The sequence below is a fragment of the Mus caroli genome, chromosome 15 (genome assembly GCF_900094665.2).
Source record: "Mus caroli chromosome 15, CAROLI_EIJ_v1.1, whole genome shotgun sequence".
Classification (NCBI taxonomy): Eukaryota; Metazoa; Chordata; class Mammalia; order Rodentia; family Muridae; genus Mus; species Mus caroli.
In genome coordinates this window covers 1,591,740-1,609,968 of record NC_034584.1, presented here as the reverse complement: position 1 = coordinate 1,609,968, position 18,229 = coordinate 1,591,740, and the positions used below count along the sequence as shown (strand labels likewise).

The following is an 18,229-nucleotide window of genomic DNA, read 5'->3' as shown; positions in this document are numbered from 1 at the left end:
TGGTGATGAACAGCAGCATGGAAGTGTAAGCCGAATAAACCCTTTCCTCCCCAACTTGCTTCTTGGTCATGATGTTTGTGCAGGAATAGAAACCCTAACTAAGACAGACATGTATTCCAGCATAGGAAAATTTTCAACAAACAAACAAACAAACAAACAAAATTAACAACAATGGTCTGTTTGAAGACTCATTTGGAAATATATTTTCTTTGTGACTGTTGAGAAATTTGCTTCCAAAAATGATCAACCACAGTCAACACTGCTGCCAAGTTCAATATGAACTAGACCATAGTTAAAATTAGGTCTCTTGAGAAGTGTGGTTAATGCTCCATTGGGAGCAGGTGGAAGCAGGCCACAGAGTAGATAAGAGACATAAGCAAGTGATCAAATATCCAACTTACTGAGATTGCTTCCGTCCCAGCTATATCATCCTCTAACCGGGCTACCAGTTTCTTGATCAGGGCTCTCATGAGTTTGCCACTGGAGGCTGGGTTTTCAGCCAGTGCCTTCCACAATGTCTTTGTGTCCCTAGGGTGACAAGCCAGGAAGTCAACAGATAAGGCACAACTCTCTGGACAGTGAGCTTTTCCATTCAGCTTAATTTAAGACCACATTATGATGATAATCACACATGCAAAGGCAGATAGATATGTCAGTATCATAAGGCAGTAATGATGGTTTGGTTAACAGCCCAGCATTTTGGCCTTGGAGAGGCATGTAAATATCCAAATAGATGGAAACCTCTCACACTGGTTCATTCTACATGACCAGAAAAAGTAGAAATATTCACTTTCAATAGTTACTTATTTTTATTATAAACATGATGCATTTATTTCTATTTTAAGATGAGAGCTTTTTTGCATTCAATAAAATGTTTGAGAAAATATTACTTGTGGTTCAAATGTAATTTTAAAATTGTTTTTCAGGTGAGATGTTATCAACCTTCACTATCTTTCAAACACTGCATCCTTCATGGTGGTCTTTTCTGGGAGAAGGGACCAGATGCATTAAGACTCTACCTGTCAAAGGGCAGAGGCTTCTGGAGCAGGTTGTTAACAACGGCGTCCATGTGAAAGCTGGCGATCTGGGAGATAGCTTCCAGCATGAACTGGAAACTTTCCTCCTTCTGTCTGAGGACAGGCATGTGATGGTAAATGGCGCTCAGGATCTCCAGGAGCTAAGAGAAAAACATTAAGCTGTCACTGTCTCTCTCCATGTGAATGGCACAAGGAAGCCACTGTTCACACAGTGGTGGGTGGTTGATGCATTGCTAATAATGTTAAAGATGGTGGTTGTTTTTTTCTCACCACTTATTTTTGAAATCTCACTCAGTATTGCTGGTGAACTGGGTATCCTTTATCACACTAGAGAAAGGGTACAGTGTGTTGGGCGTTGTAATCTCCTGTTGGTGAATATATTGAGATAGAAAAAGAATGCAGCCCTTTTGTGACAGCAGGAAGTGTCAAATAAAGGACTTCAGTCATCTACTCAAAGGTATAAGGCAAGTGATGGCCCAGAAGCAACTGGAACATTTTGGAGGAGTCTGTGTCTTAACAGGATGCAGCAATCTCACAGAGATGGTAGAGCAGGGCATTCTGGTCAGAAAGGACACAGTATAAATGTAACAGGGAGAGGCACGAGGGGAGGGGTCAAAGGCCATGAACTCATGGACGAGATGAAGCCAGCTCTAGAGGGCAAGGTAGGCAGTCACTTTTCTGAATTTGGATGCCGAGCAGTGACAGTGTACAATACTTTTATGTACATTCAGATTTTCTTTTTTTTTTTATTACGTATTTTCCTCAATTACATTTCCAATGATATTCAGATTTTCAATATGGGTTACGGCGTGTAACTGTGCAAAGCTACTTTGCCTCTACTAGAAGTTTCCTTTTCTTGTTTTGTATAGATATTTAAATTAAATTTTATTATTACCATATTGTTTTTTGTCATAAACATAACATTTTCTCAATTATTCAAAAAGTATTACAGGTATCTCTTATTTCGATTATCTTAAAGTCCTAATTTAATGGTAACTGGGGAGGGTTTAATACCCTTTTCAAAATCTTTACCGCATTCTGTGAACCAATCACCTTATGCCAATCACACCCAAACAAACTATCTTGTATTTATCAACCATAATTTTCCCACATTTAGCCTCATGCCTAACACATAGTTTGCCATGCTCTTTCAAGAACAAACAAACAAACAAAAAAACCAAACAAACAAAAAAAGAAAAACCAAAAAACCAAAAACCCCAAAACTTACTGGAAAGTAAGTAGGACAGGAAAAATTTCTAACAACCTTACTCAGAGCTGTGTAGTTGAGAATGTTGACAAAGGGATAGGGAGTCTTTCCTTCTGAGATGCTTCCATTCAGTTCTGTTTCCTTGCCTGCTTCTTTTTTTATTTTTTTTTTTGTAAAATATTTATTTTTTTTATTGGGTATTCATTTCATTTACATTTCCAATGCTATCCCAAAAGTCCCCACACCCCCACACCCACCCACTCCCCCACCCACCCACTCCCACCTCTTGGCCCTGGCATTCCTCTGTACGGGGGCATATAAAGTCTGCACAACCAATGGGCCTCTCTTTCCACTGATGGCCGACCAGGCCATCTTCTGATACATATGCAGCTAGAGACATGAGCTCTGCGGGGTGCGGGGGGGTGGTGGTGGTACTGGTTAGTTCATATTGTTGTTCCACCTATAGAGTTCCTTGCCTGCTTCTTAACCTTGGAGTACTGTGTGCTCAGTCTTTGACTTGAGGAGTCAGGAAAGAGTGTTTCCATTTGGAGCAATTAACAGAGATTCCTGCATTGAAGTTCTTTCTGCTTAAGTTCTCAGCTGTGACAGGAGCTAAGCACTTTCCCCAACTCTCTGTCAATCTCCTTCCCAGATAACACACTCTTATGGGGTGTGAAAGAGCAATATGAAGAACAGCAGTGAATGGATTGGTGGCCATCTTAGAAGCACCCATCTACCTATTCTCAACCCTGTGAATCTACTAATCTAATTTCCAAAGGCTTGAGCTGTTTCCTTTTTACAGAGTAGGGACCATTTTGAGTGTGTGTGTGTGTGTGTGTGTGTGTGTGTGTGTGTGGGCACATATGTGTGAGAAGCTCATACTGATAGCCTTGAATTTCTGAATCTTCTGCCTTCATCCCACAAGTGCTATTGCGTTCTGAAAGTTATTGTAATCAAAGATTTAGCTAGACCACTCAAGCTTGTTAACATATAGGTTGGTGCTCTGTTGAGGCCCCTGAGGCTCCTGCCTGTTTCTTACTAGACTCTAAGGATTAGAGAAGAAACAGAATGGAAATATGACTTGGCATTTCAGAGGCGCTACAATCTTGCTCGGTTACAGGGCTGATTGTCAGTTCACCTGATCTTCCAGCAAAGCGCCATGCTCCTTCAGGGCAGCAATCATCCATATGCCACAAGCCTTTGTGCACCTGGGGTCGAGAGTTTCCAAGCCATCCAGTGTTTCCTCCAAGAACACCTGAATTTCTTCACTGGGGATGAATTTGCAGACAATCTGAGGATATAACCACAAATGCATTATCACATACCTTACCCTACATACCTAAACCTGTGGCTGGGGTACGTTTTAGGATAACAGAAAGCCACTGTGATTTCCAAATGCTTAGCATATGACTGAGACCACAGAGAACAGAGGAAATAAGACCTCATCTGATATTTTGTCCCTAAGCAAACTTTACCTGAGGTAGCCTCTTTTGTCATTTTATATTTATTGCCTCTTAAGCATGCTGTGGCAATTTCTTCTCCAAGTACAAAGTCATAGCATATTGTAGAAGAGAAAAGAGTGGAATATATATATCTTCACACACATTTTATATATTATAGAAATATGCTTCAAGTGCACGAGAAATTGTCACATATACTTCGAACTGTGATGAATAACCAAGTGGCTGGCAGTAATCCATTCTTCACTATTAAGATCAGTTGATAAGGTCAAAGAAATAAGAACTGCAATTTTGGTCTCTGGGTATGAGAAGTTCAGAATGTTTGATTGAAAGCAGTGTGTGGATGTGAATGTCTGTGTCTGAATATAAAGCTAATGACTGAGGATAGGCATCCAGGTGGAAGTTGGCAGTTTAAATGAGTTCCCAGTGACATCATCTTCGGCTTTTAACTATCTTGAGTTGGCTGTACTTTATTGGCATGACAACATTCCTACACACAACCATCTCCCCTCGTTGTTAAGTGGTCTAATGATGTTTCATTGAGAAGATAACGAACTCTCTTTTTTTTCATGAATAGTTGCTCATGAAGGCCAGTTTGTGAGTTGTACAGTTCTGAGAGAAACTGTTCAGGCTTCTGTGATATGTCATTAGCTAACATCTCTTCCCGCTCCCCATAAGTTTCTCCTTCTCTCTGCTGCCACTGCTGTCTTGATCCAAGTTATATCCCCTAATAGATGGATTCTTGTAGTTTCCTTCAGATTGTCTTTGGTAATTTTGCTCTTACTTCCCCCCATATGACACTCTCCAGATAGCAATTACTGACCTTTCAGGTCTTTTAGACCAGCCACAATAACTGCACCCTGTCAGGATACTTCCCTCCACTCTGTGACTGTACTTACTGGAGTCTCTTTCCCTCCAGATGCTCATCTCTAGCCTATTCCTTATCCCTTTACTTGGTTTTCTTTTGTTCAATTATTATTAGTTAATGTTTCATTTATTTTTTTCAGACCTCCTTGACTAGGATGCAATTTAACTTTGGGTTCTCTCCTTTTCTCTTCTCTTCTCTTCTCTTCTCTTCTCTTCTCTTCTCTTCTCTTCTCTTCTCTTCTCTTCTCTTCTCTTCTCTTCTCTTCTCTTCTTTTCTTTTCTTTTTTTCCTGTTTTTTTGTTTTGTTTTGTTTTGTTTTGTTTTGTTTTGTTTTTGAGGCAGGGTTTCTCTGTATAGCCCTGGCTGTCCTGGAACTCTGTAGACCAGGCTGGCCTCGAACTCAGAAATCTGCCTGCCTCTGTCTCCCAAGTGCTGGGATTAAAGGCATGCACCACCACTGCCCAGCTGGGTTCTCTTTTATTAGCGGCTAGAGTTGATCTTGATATATGTTGTGTGTTCAGGAGATGGTAAGTGAATGAAAACAGGATTGAGTAAAAGACAGAATTGATCAATCAATTCTCACAACATCTAAGAAATAAGCTGTAAGCTTTCATTGCCTGAAGAAGACCAAAGTTATTTAGGTAGTGTAGTGGCCATTCCTGGTTGTCAACTTGACTATATTTGGAATGAACTACAATCCAGAATTGGAAGGCTCACCAATGACCCTTATCTGGAGTCTTGGAGATAGAAGTTTCTGATCTGGATCTTGGTATGGAGATCTTGAGGCATAGTGGCTATGGATTTCAAAAGATTAAATCTCTGAGTTCAAGGTCATCTGGGATTAAAGGTGTGGTGGAACACACCTTTAATCTGGGCTACACCTTCTGCTGGAGACAATATAAGGACATTGGAAGAAGGGAGTCTCGCTTTTGCTCCTTCACCTGCTTGCCGTGTGAGTCTGAGTAACTGCTAGATCCTTGGACTTGCATTCACAGCTACGACTGAACCATTGTTGGGAATCGGGCTGGGAATTGGGCTGGGAATTGGGCTGCAGACTGTAAGTCATCAATAAATTCCTTTACTATACAGAGACTATCCATAAGTTCTGTGACTCTAGAGAACCCTGACTAATACAGGTAGTGTATAGAGGGTGCATCTGATTGGCTGGAAAACACTATCTCTGTCCATTTTACTCCAGGCCCTCCCCTTTCAGAGGCCCCTTGCTTCAGAATGCTTCCCATATGGCCTCATTAATCACAGCCAAGGGCTTGGAACATGTCCTCAAAGTTAGTAAGCTTAGTCATGGGCAGAACAGAAGGTCTTCTGAAAGGCTTATTTGGACATCTAAATCATTGCCTTGCTGTCCTCATAACAGGGAGGCCACACTTACTCATTTAGAGATTAAGCCAGAACTAGCTTTGTTTATGGGGCCAGTACTTCACAGTCATTACCTTAGCTATTTTGGAGGATATCTTGATCTGGACCTGTTCATCCTCAGAGTCCAATCCTTCCTGCAAGCCTTGTAGTCTGTCAACCTCCTGGCAAATGCCTACAGTTTGCAAAGAGAAAGGCAGGGTTTCAAAAAATCCAAATGGAGTTGAAAAGTCTGACTGTCTTTTGATGTGCCAGTACCTTAACTCTTGGATGCTTTTTTTAGTAAACACGGAAAAGGCTGCCTCATCAGGCAGTGACCATAAAGAAAGGGTAGCTCTGTGTTAACTACTCTGCACTCAGTGATCTCAATTTCTACCCATGGAGCTTATTTCAGGTATGTTCTCTGATCCTGTTTCTGTTTTTGCTGGTGAAGCAGCTCTGGCAGAGAGGTGTGAAGTCAGTTGCCTGAGGTCACAGAGTTACTCAAGATAGGGCTGCCTGATTTGAACCCATGTCTGCCACCAATTTGTAACTGCTATTACTACGATTCTTTTTGAAGTTTCATTCTGTGGTGAATTACCTTGAGGAAAATGAAAGAGAAACAATTTAAATATGAAATTCATCAGTAGCTGCATAATTCATTGTTGGTAAGGCTTTATCAATAGACCTGAACGGTAATGACTTCTTGTCATGGGAATGCATATGAATCATAGAAACTGAACTTTCGGCCATTTTGTAGGAGGCAGCCTAGCCCAGTGGAACAGACATGGACTTAGAACAGATGTAGCATAGCCATGGTGGCACACACACCTTAATCCCATTACCCAAGAGGCAGAGGTACATGGAACACCATGAGTTAGAGGCCAGTCTGACCTACAAAGTAAGTAAGTTATAAGGTAGGCAAGGCTACAATGTGGTGACACTTCATTCATTTTTTATTTTGTTTTATTTCCTTTCTTTTTTTATTAAAAAAAACACAAATAATCAAATATACTTAGCCACAAAGCCCTACTTCATTACTTTTAGTGGTGTAAGTAATATTTCTCAATATCTAATTTTCTGTTTTAAAATGTATTGAGTATTCATACATTGATGTTAACTAATTACTAAAGATCGGACTGTCTGAATTTGAACCTGTGCCTGTCTGACATGATTGTCTAGCTAGCTTGCTTGCTTTCTATCTTTTTCTTCCCTTTTGTGTATCTGTGTGTGTATGAGTGTGTGTTTCTGTGAGTATATGTGTGTATGTGTGTATCTGTGAGTGTGTGTCTATGTGTGTTATGAGGTGTCTGTGTCTGTGTGTGTCTGAAGTGTGTGTATGTCTGTGTCTGTGTGTATATGAGTGTCTGTGCGTATGAGTGCCTGTGTGTCTATGTCTGTGTGTGTCTGTATGTGTGTGTATGAGTGTGTATATCTATGTCTGTCTGTATGAGTGTGTGTCTGTCTGTGTGTTATGAGGTGTCTGTGTGTGTGAGTGTTTCTATGAGTATGTGTGCATATGAGTGCCTGTGTGTCTATGTCTACGTGTGTATGAGTGTGTGTCTATGAGTATGTGTGTATCTGTGAGTGTGTGTGTCTGTTCTCACTTGTGTGTGAGTGTGTCTCTCTATGTCTGTGTGTGTCTACCACAGTGCCAGGTGTTCTCCTTTCACGCTTATTGCTTTCCTCCTTTCTCTGAACCCAGAGGAGGACATGACAGCCCACAAGCTCCAGAGACCCTCCTGTGTCTTCCCTACGCACTGCTGGGTTTCAGGTGTATGTGACCATGCTCAGCTCTTGATGTGGGTTCTCGTTTGAACTTGGGTTCTCGTTCTTGTGCAGTAAGTGCTCTGACCCCCTGAGCCAGTTCCCAGGCCCTCCACTCAGTGTCTGAGACTACACTTGATCTCTGTGGCGCTATCTCCTACAGTGCAGAGTTGCTGTTGGTGAAGCATCTGCTCAGTGAACCTTAACTAGAGGTCACAGTTGAGAACAAAAATTTAAAATTCTTTTAAAAAGAATTCTTATTCTTTTTTTTAATGTTCATGGTTGTTTTTCTGGCCTGATGTCAATGCACCACATGTGTGCCTGGTTCCATGGACACTAGCAGAAGACATCAGATCTCCTAGAACTGGAGTTACAGATGGTTTTGCACTACCATGTGAATGCTGGGAATTGAACTGAGGTCAACTGGAAGAGCAGTGAATGCTCTTAACGGCAGAGCCCCAAATTCTTCTTTTAAAGTACAGGCAGTTATTCACATATAACTGAAGCACTGAGGGGAACTCTTTGTCTCTAATCTGGAAACAAAAATCAGACATTCACAGAATGCTCTCTGAAAAAATTATGCAGCATCACAGTAGTTGTGTAATTTTCTCTTGGAGGAAAATATGTGATGTAGAGATACAGCTAATATGTTCAACTTCTCTGTGATTTAAACCAGAGAGAGATTCAAAACATTTTGGTCTACTTTAAGAAATCATTCCAAGCCGGGTGTTGTGGCACACGCCTTTAATCCCAGCACTCGGGAGGCAGAGGCAGGCGGATTTCTGAGTTCGAGGCCAGCCTGGTCTACAAAGTGAGTTCCAGGACANCTTTAATCCCAGCACTCGGGAGGCAGAGGCAGGCGGATTTCTGAGTTCGAGGCCAGCCTGGTCTACAAAGTGAGTTCCAGGACAGCCGGGCTATAAAAAAAAAACCCTTTCCAAAAAAAAAAAAAAAAAAAAAAAGAAATCATTCCAAACATACAAACAAACAAAAAACCCAAAAAAGCAGGATTCTCAGGATACCAGCCTAACATGGCATAAGAAGATATAAAAAGACTAGGCACAAACACATCACAGTTGGATAAGTTAACCCAGGAGGAGGAAAAGGGGGTCGGGGTGAGGGGTGGGGTGAGGGTCGGGGTGGGGTGGGTGATGTGGAGGGGTGGAAACTGGAGTAGAGATGCAATGTGTAAGAGAAAAAAAAACTCAACATGGAAGCTGTTCATCCGTATTCAAAAAGGAAATTATTGTAATGTTTTTTAAATTAAAAAAAAAAAGCTGGGTGTGGCGCTACACATCTTTAATTCCAGCACTCAGGAGGTACAGGTAGATCTCTGTGAGTTCCAGGTCAGCCTGGTTTACACAGTGAGTTCCAGGCCAGCCAGGGCAGTATAGGGAGATTTAAAAAAATAATCCGCTGTGGTGGTGTACACCTTTAGTCCTAGCTCTTGGGAGGACGAGGCCGGGGGATCTTGTGTGTCCTCTACCTTTCCCTCACCTTTTGCACAGAGCAGACCAATGGTGGAGCTGGTGGCTGCCTGCCGGATGGTGGGCAGGGTGTCACAGGAGTGCGGAGCCAGGAGTCCAAGGAGTGACCCGATTCTGAAGTTCTGTGGTGCCTGGAGAATAAAGCAGACACCCAATGTGAGGGGGTGGCTTAATGGTACAACAGGGTTAATCCGTCTACTTGCTTTTCTCTGCATGCTCTTCGGATGAAATTCAGTCGCAAACATCTAAAAGGTACATGATTTCTTATGGACCGTGGAAGACTGAGTGAGCATTTGCACAGTGCTTGCTCAGCTCTGGAGTTGGGAGACACCACCCATGGCTTTGCAGTACCTCTTCACCTGGAACCTGAGATCCACCAGACAAGAGTCTCGGATGTCCCCACGGTTCACTAGCAATGCCCTCTCTGCTTAAAGGAGTACTTGCCTCAACGTCTTTCGTTAGGACTTTCGAGGTGACTTGGAACGCTCTTTCTCTCTCCCAGTGTTTCTGGGAAACAAGCCACATCCGGAGAAGCTGTTGGGCAAAGAAGGAATGTCTTTGCTTAGTATTGTGCATTTACATTTGATTTTTCTTCCCTTCTCCCTCAATTTCCACCTTTCTCCGCTTCTATAACTGGGTGGGGTAAATGGACCATGCTGGATTGCTGGGGGTCATTAGTGTGTCTAACCTGCAGACAGGTCGGGGAGTTGGGCAGCCAGGGTGAGTGGTGCCCCCACTCACGTTAAACATTTCTTCACAGTTCTGTGCATCAGTGTTATCCCATATCATGGATCTCAGAAGTTTCCCTAGAGCATCCATAGAGCGTTCGTAGAGAAACTGAAATCAAGGGTGGCTGTTAGTTTCAGGCTGCAGTGGGGAATATCATCCCCACGGGAGCTTTGTCTTTCTTCGCAGGCCCCAGTCACGTACTTCAATGTGTTCTTTGTCCTTGTCTGTTTCGCCCTCGCTTTTGAGTTTCTCCAGAGGTGGAAGGGGCAGCAGCCTCCGAATATTCTCTTCAAGGATATTCAGGTGGTCGTTTAGTGAGAGGGGAGGTTTCAGTTTGCTGAAATGAGAACCACGTGGAGCAAAGGATAGAATTACAAACAGACCAGCCAGGAGTGCGAGGAGCAGGCAACAAATTAGGTCACACTTTCTGAAATGTTTGAAGTATTGAGGGAGGGGGTGATAGTAAGACAGATACAGGGGATCCATTGCTCTTTGGGATATTGGAAAGATGTTAAGTACTATTAAAGCACTGGTAATATCTGTTAAAATCGCTATTGATAAATTCTGTGGGCATTTCCAGTAAAAAGCAAAGCGCATTTCCGGTTAAAAAAGAAAAGCAAAGATCCTCTTCCCCTTCCTCCCACCTCCCTCCTCCCTTCTCCCTCCCCTCCATTCACACATTTACTATATAGTTATCAGAACAAAACTTGACATGACTTGGGAAAACTTGAGTTCAACATAAAGAGCCCATTCATTAAAATTTGGAAAAGATGTAGATTAGGACAATAAAGTATGAGTCTGAGTTTCCACACTAGGAACATAAATTAAAAATGAAGATGCGGTTAGAAGAACGGGAGAAAGGTACTCAGAGAGGAGTGTGAGTCATGCCGAGCTGGGATGACTACAATCTTCTCATTGCGATTGTCCGACTATTTTCTTAAAATTGGCATGCTAGTGTAAAACTCGAATGCACAATGAACTGCATTTACCCGAGGTCTTCACTTTAATGGATTTTGGTGTGCACATACAAGTGGAAGCAATGCCGTGATGAACACACACATTTCTAGCATCCCCCAATTTTCTTTCTGCCAGTTTTCAGGTTATCTTTTTCTCCGCTTTGGCCCCCATACAATTAACTGTTATTTTGTGTGTGTGCTTAGAGAATCGTCTATTTCTATACAAACTGAGTGTCACCATTGGCTATAGGAGTTGTTAATGTGAATTGAGATGTCATGTAAGTGTGGTACATATTGAATTTTATTTATTTTTCTTTCCATTTTTTATTAGGTATTTAGCTCATTAACATTTCCAATGCTATACCAAATTTTAAATGAGAGATAATATAGATGAAAAATACTGAACGCATGATGAAATGATAATTTACTGGATATGTTGGATAGATTAAAAAAACATGCAAACATGCTATTAAGAATTCTTTTTTTAGAGGTGGATAAGCTAACCCAAGGGTTCTATAATCGCACTATCAGTGCAATCAATGTTCTAATTCTACCCAGCTCTTTCTGATTTGAAAGCTTGTTGCAATGTCGCAGTAATCAAAATAGTGCAGTGGAAGTATATAGGGAGACTCATGGATGCCTGGGACAGAATAGAGAGCCTAGAAATAAACCCTCAATGATATAGTGATTGATTTTTGATGAGGATGCCAAGACCATTCAAAGTGGGGAAAGAAGGACAATCTTTTATTTTCTTCTGATACATTTATGGTGTACATTTTGGAAGCACACTATATGATATATCAATTATGTTATTTATTTATACGTATATACCATAATTTTATAATTATATATCATAATATATATATCTACCACAGAGAAACAGACTAACAGACTATGTAATAGGTCATATAGCCTCCTCGCATCCCACTGTAGGAAGTCCAGCTGTAATTTACTCATGCAGCTGAAATCTTGGATTAGCACACCATTCAGAAGCACAGCTGCTAGTGTTGCCTCTGCATTGCCTTCAGACATATTCATCGTACAGAATGCTACTCTATATTCTTTGATTGGCATTTTCTTATTCTCCTTGGTCCTTCATTTAGTAGCCATTGTTTTATTGTTCATTTCTTTGGTAATGGACTTTTATTTAGATTTTCCATATAAGGAAGAACCAATAGCAATTCTTCTTTCCATGACTGGATTAATTTATTTGGCATAAGGTCATCTAGATGAACCCATATTATGATAAAGGACAAGGTATTCTAATTTTTAAGGCTAAATAATGTTCTATTATGTATATGCTCCCTATAATCTTTTATATCCTTGTCTATTTATGGATACTTAGGCTGCTTTCTTACTATGGATTTTATGAGAGACTCCACAATGAACACTGGCATTAGATGTTTTACAAGATGTTTCATGTTCCTTGCGAATCTACCTACAATCTAGATGCAAGGTTGCATAATGATTCTGTTTTCAATTTCTGTCAAAAATTCCATACTGTTCCCTACAATGTACCAGCATCCATGCCCAAAGGCATTGTACAGGATTCTCCCGCCTCCCACCCCCACCAACACTTGTGGTGTTTTTTTTTGTTTTTTTTTTTTNTTTTTTGGTAAAAGAGATCTAGCAGGCATTAAATTTCATTTCCTTGATGATTACAGATCTTAAATATATATATATATATGTTATATAAATCAATCAATCAATCAATAAAAGTTATCATTGATGGATCGACAATAATGTGGGAATTCATAACAGGAAGAGAGAAAAATCAGGATAAAAGGTCTTAGGCAAGCAGGATCTCAGGTCTGTGAAGAAAGTGAGGACCAGAGATAAGGGTGCAAGTGATGTTGACAAATACATCAACAAGGGCATTATTGGTGAGCTTTCTTATTTTAACTTTTCTGTACTTTCCAAATTTTGACAATGTAATTCCTTAACTGCAATGGGGAATATGACTCTAAAAACGTGCACAGATGCTGGGGTGGACAGAGACAGATAGTGTTCTAGTGAGCACAGAAAGGGTGCAATGGGCCAGCCAGCCTGGTCAAAACTGTGAAGTCTAGGTTCAGTGAGAGATGTGGCTTAAAAATGGGCTGGAGAGCGAGTGAGGAAGGCCCTCCATGTCCACCTCTGGGACATGCACATACACAGGCATATGTGCACAGAAGACACACACACATACTCACACGAAGAACAACAAAGATTTCTTCTACCTTAGGTATCTGATGGCAATTAAGACTTTCCACCGAACAGGACTGGCTAAGGTATTCAGGGGTTCATCCTTTATCAAGTCCTGTAACACATACACACACACAGACAATGAGGCAAAATATTTCAAAAAGGCTTGGGTCTTTGCCTTGGATCAGAAAGATGCAAGACATGTGTTTCAGGATGGGGATGATGAATGTCATCACTTTTACATGGAACACTTGGGGACCCCCTTTCTTCCTTCTTGGGCACGCACCAGCAAGAAACCAATCAACATCTCCTTGTAGGTAAACTGGAACTTGTGGTCCTCAGCATCTTGGACAGCGATGCCAACCTCAGTGATGCTTCTTGTGAAACTCATTTGCAGATCCATGTCCTGAAGCAAATGAGCCCCAGTAAGAGTCAAGGTCTTAGGCACCCGGCCTGGGTCTACAAACATGTCACCCACAGGTGACATATTTACTCCCTTTCCCATCTCCACTCTTCACCTAGGGTCTGAGTGGCAGGAAAATTAGAATATGAATGTCAATCTCTTCCCACATACATTGGAGTTTCTCTAGAGTGGTGCTGTTCAAGCTTTTTTTTTTTTTTTTTCTCTAACCACAAACCACAGAAGGAAATGAAATAATTAAGACTTGCTTGCACAAACAAAATCTAGGAGACACTGAAATAAGTATTTAATAATACTATTGTCATATGCACTGTATTGTTTATCCTTTTACTTTGTTTTATTAAGCATTTTGCTGTTTATAATTAACTTGATATAATGGTCCCCTTGAGGGGGGTGTTTGTATTCTCAACCTGCAGTTTGAAAGTGCTGCAATGGTTTCTACTTCTGAACTATCTGGAGCCTTAATATAGCTTATTGTTCTTAAATTAGGCTTAGGGGGCATGACTTCAGGTTGGGTTAGTGAGTTGCATGTTTAGATCTTCTCAGAAGACTCAGATCAAGAGGTTATCTAAATGTGACATGCTTCTCAGGGAGGAGTGTGCTCAATGCATGCATAGATTTGTTTCTTTCTTTCTCATCTATATCTGTCTATCTATCTATCTATCTATCTATCTATCTATCTATCTATCTATCTATCTAATCTCCTACCTTATTTATGACAGACACACCCAGAATCTGTAAAATTAAAGACAAAAGCAGATATGGAGTTAGCAACAATCACAGACATTTCCAACCCCCAAAGTGGGCACAGCCCCAAGAGGGCTCTTGTCTCACCGGTAGGTAGAATAGGAACAGCAACAGCAAGAAGGGTAAAGATGGGGTTTCAGGCTCAAAAAAGGCTCTACATTTGGCAGGAAGAAGGGTAATAATGTTCCCAGAGTAAATTGTGGGCAACACTATAAAATGGAGAGCTACTGGGTGGCTGACTGTAGAACTGAACGAACAGTCAGATCTGTAGTCAAGCTTGTGTTGGAGAGTCTGAATCTGTTCTTGTGGTACTGATGCATTAGGGCTACTTTTAGCATGTGCCATTTTCTGTTGCTTTATGTAGGAGATTGGAAAGGCATACAGTTGACCCAGGCCCTGTTAGAATATGAAGGGTACAAACATGCACACAGCTGCCAGTGAGCTTATTTACAGTGTGCTGTGAAACTTTCTGTATGACTCTTGTGTTGGAACTGTCCACTGGCCTTCAGAAAACCATCTCTCCATCATTTCATAACTAGTGTTACTACTGAATTCAGGTGTTTCAAGGTAAAATGTAATTTTTTTAAAAAAATGCATTCTCTGATTTTAACCAATTAATTATATTTTGTATTTTAAATTTTATTATTTATTTACTTGAGAAATGGTCTTGCTATGTAGCCCAGGGTGATATCAATTTCTCCTTTTTTTCTGTTTTTTTTTTTTCTTCTAGCATAAAAAGAAATGGGTTTTATTGTGATATTTTGATGTTTTCATGTATGTAAATTATCGACACTCTAGTCATAATAACCAAAATGTGGAATGATATGCATGTCCATCAACAGACTAGAGGGAAATGTGATGTATGTATGCAATGGAATTTTGTTCAACCGAAACAAAGAATGAAATTGCTACATTTTTTAGGGGAAAAGGATGAAACTAGAAATTATTGTTAAGCAAAATAAGCCAGAAAAACAAATGTTGCATTTTCTAACTTCCTTCCCCACTGCCTCCCCCAGCCCCTGTCCTTGCCTCTAACTGGTTCTCCCTTCTGGTTTCATGAACAACTAATGGTTCATTCCATTAGTTGTTGAACATGCTTCATCCTGTCTTTAGACATATGCTTCTTTTTATTGCAATTCTCTTTTACTTTTATGACTATATGTATACAAATAAACTCAAACATATAATATATATAGATATAATGCTAGAAAATGCAACATTTGTTTTTCTGGCTTATTTTGCTTAACAATAATTTCTAGTTTCGTCCTTTTTCCCTAAAAAATGTAGTAATTACATTCTTTGTTTCCGTTGAACAAAATTCCATTGCATACATACATCACATTTCTCTTTAGTCTGTTGATGGACATTCATACTGATTCCACATTTTGGTTATTATGACTAGAGCTTCAGTAAACACAAATGCACAGATATCTCTGTGCTACACGTAAGAGTCATTTTAGTATACACTTAGGGGCTCCAGAGCTGGGTCATATAGTAGTTCCAATTTTAGTTTTGTGAGGAACGTGTGTATTATTTTTTCATAGTGGCAACACCAGTAGACACATCCACCAGAAGTTCCTAAGTTTTTCTCTTTCTCCACATCCTCACCATCATTAGCTGTTATTGGTTTTCTTGACAAGAGCCATTTGTGGGGGTGGGGTTCGGGTGGGGGTGAGATAGAATCTTAACGTACTTTTAACATGAATGTTTTACCTGTGACTAAGAAGCTGAAAAATATTCATTGGCCATTTGTGTGAGAATGCCTGTTCAATTAATTCATTAGCCAATTTATTGATTCAATGACTTGTAACATTAGTATTGGACTTTTGGATGCTCTGTAGAGTCTATCTACTAACTCCTTATCAGATGTATAGTTGGCAAACAATTTGTACTATTCTGTGGGCTGTTCCCCATGCAGGTGATGGCTTTCTCTTCTGTGTTGAAGTTACACAATTTTACAACAATCACACTGTCAGTTCTTGGGTTTGTTTACTGTACTTTGATGTTATTTTAATAAAGTCTCTGCCTCTGTCTATACTTTCAAGATCTGTTAAATTACTCCTCAAGAAGTCTCATAGTTTCATGTTGTATATTAAATCTTTGATTTTGAATTTTTTTTTGTGTGTGTGTGTGTGTGTATGTGTGTGCACGTGTGTGTGTAGGGTAAGAGATTTAGATTATTTCTATTCTGTCACATGTGGATATCCAGTTTTATAAGCATTGCTTATGGAAGAGATTCTCCCATCCAAAATATTGTGTTGACACATTTGTCAAAAATGAAATGGCTGTTGCTATGAGAGCTTTCCCCCAGTTCAACTTTCTTTTCTATTGTCCTGTATGCCTGCTTTGAGCCAGGACCATACTGTTTGTGTTACTATGGCTCTTTAGTATAATTTGAGGTCACATATTGTGACACTTAGGAGACTTTGGGGTATTTGGGCTTGTTTTGGTTGCATATTAACTTTAGGATGGTGTCTTAGTCAAGGTTCTATTGCTGTGAATAGATACTATGACCACGACATCTCTTGTAAACGAAAACATTTAACTGGGGCTAGCTTACCAATCAGAGGTTTAGTACATTGTCATCATGGCAGGGGATCATGAAAGCAGGCATGGAGACATGTTGCTGGAGAGTAACTGAGACTTCTACATCAGGATCCATAGGCAGCAGGAAGAGAGAGTGACACTGGGCTGGCTTGAGCATTTGAAAACTTAAAGCCCTACCCAGTGAAACACCTCCTTCAACAAGGCCATGCTGACTTTAACAAGGTCATGAGTCCCAACACTGACATTCCCTATGAGCCTATGGGAGGCATTTTCATTCAATCCACCACAGATGGTGTCTTAGGGTTTTACTGCTGTAAAGAGACACCATGACCAAGGCAATTCTTATAAGGACAACATTTAATTAGGGCTGCTTTACAGGTTCAGAGGTTAAGTTCATTATCATCAAGATGGGAACATGGCAGCATGCAGGCAGGCATGGTGCAGGCAGAGCTAAGAGTTCTACATCTTTATCTGAAGGCTGCTAGCAGAATACTGACTTTCAGGCAGCTAGGATGAGGGTCTTAAAGCCCACGTCCATAGTGAAACACCTACTCCAACAGGGCTATACCTTCTAATAGTGCCACTCCTTGGGCAGAGCATATACAAAACCATCACAGATGGATTTTCTATTGTTATGAAAAATAAGGTTGAATTTTAAATGGAGATGCTTTTAAACCTATAATATAGACATTTTCACAGTATGAATTCTGCCAATTCATGAGCATGCCATGACTCTCTATTTTCTACGTCTTCTAAGATTCCTACAGTGTCTTAAAGCTTTCACTATAGAAGTCATTTACATCCTTGATTATTGCTATTTTTGAATATTTTTCCTTCTGAAGTGATAGCAAATGGAATTTTTTCTTGATTTCTTTCTTAACAAATTTGTTATTGGTATATAGAAAAGCTAATGATTATTGTATGCTGATTTTGTGTTCTGATACTTTCTTGACATTGTTTTTATGACCTAAGAATTTTCTGGTGGAATTTAGGGTCTTTAAAGTATCAGGCCACATTTTCTGTGAATAGAAATATTTGCTTTCTTCTTTTCCTATTTTCATCTCTTTTATTTCTCTCTCTTGTCTTACTGCTCTAGGTAAGATTGAGTGTACTATATTGAGAGCAGGAGTGAACGCCCTTGTCTTATTCTTGATTTTAGAGGGAATGCTTTCAGGTTTTTCTCATTTAGTACAATGTAGGCTACGACTTTATCAGGCATAGCCTTTATTGTGTTGAGATGTTTTAATTCCTGGTTTCTTTAAGATTTTATCATAAAGGGAGATTGAACCTTGTCAAAGTTTTACCTACTGAGGCAATAGTGTGATTTTTGTCCTTGGGTTCAATAATATGCTGCATTGCAGTAATTTATGTATGCTGAACCATCTCCACCTTTCTGGAATGACACAAACTTGGTTATGGTATGTGATATTTTAAATAGCCTTAAATTCTTTTTTTTTAATTTTTAAT

The 18,229-nt window shown here is 40.1% G+C and overlaps 1 protein-coding gene across 2 annotated transcripts in view; it reads right to left on the bottom strand.

Annotated features, from left to right (window-relative positions):
* The window catches only part of Mroh2b (maestro heat like repeat family member 2B), a 63,582-nt gene that overhangs the window by 14,597 nt on the left and 30,756 nt on the right, over positions 1–18,229 (bottom strand). Inside the window, exons 22-32 of one of the 2 annotated variants that reach the window (XM_021183789.2) lie at positions 14,177–14,203; positions 13,334–13,453; positions 13,083–13,162; positions 10,109–10,244; positions 9,920–10,015; positions 9,623–9,712; positions 9,189–9,309; positions 6,023–6,120; positions 3,383–3,535; positions 1,020–1,177; positions 402–528 (exon numbers count right to left, since the gene is read on the bottom strand). In XM_021183789.2, the coding sequence (XP_021039448.1) occupies positions 402–528; positions 1,020–1,177; positions 3,383–3,535; positions 6,023–6,120; positions 9,189–9,309; positions 9,623–9,712; positions 9,920–10,015; positions 10,109–10,244; positions 13,083–13,162; positions 13,334–13,453; positions 14,177–14,203 (1,206 nt within the window). The remainder of the gene's footprint in view (positions 1–401; positions 529–1,019; positions 1,178–3,382; positions 3,536–6,022; positions 6,121–9,188; positions 9,310–9,622; positions 9,713–9,919; positions 10,016–10,108; positions 10,245–13,082; positions 13,163–13,333; positions 13,454–14,176; positions 14,204–18,229) is intronic. The other variant, XM_021183790.2, reaches the window with a different exon arrangement.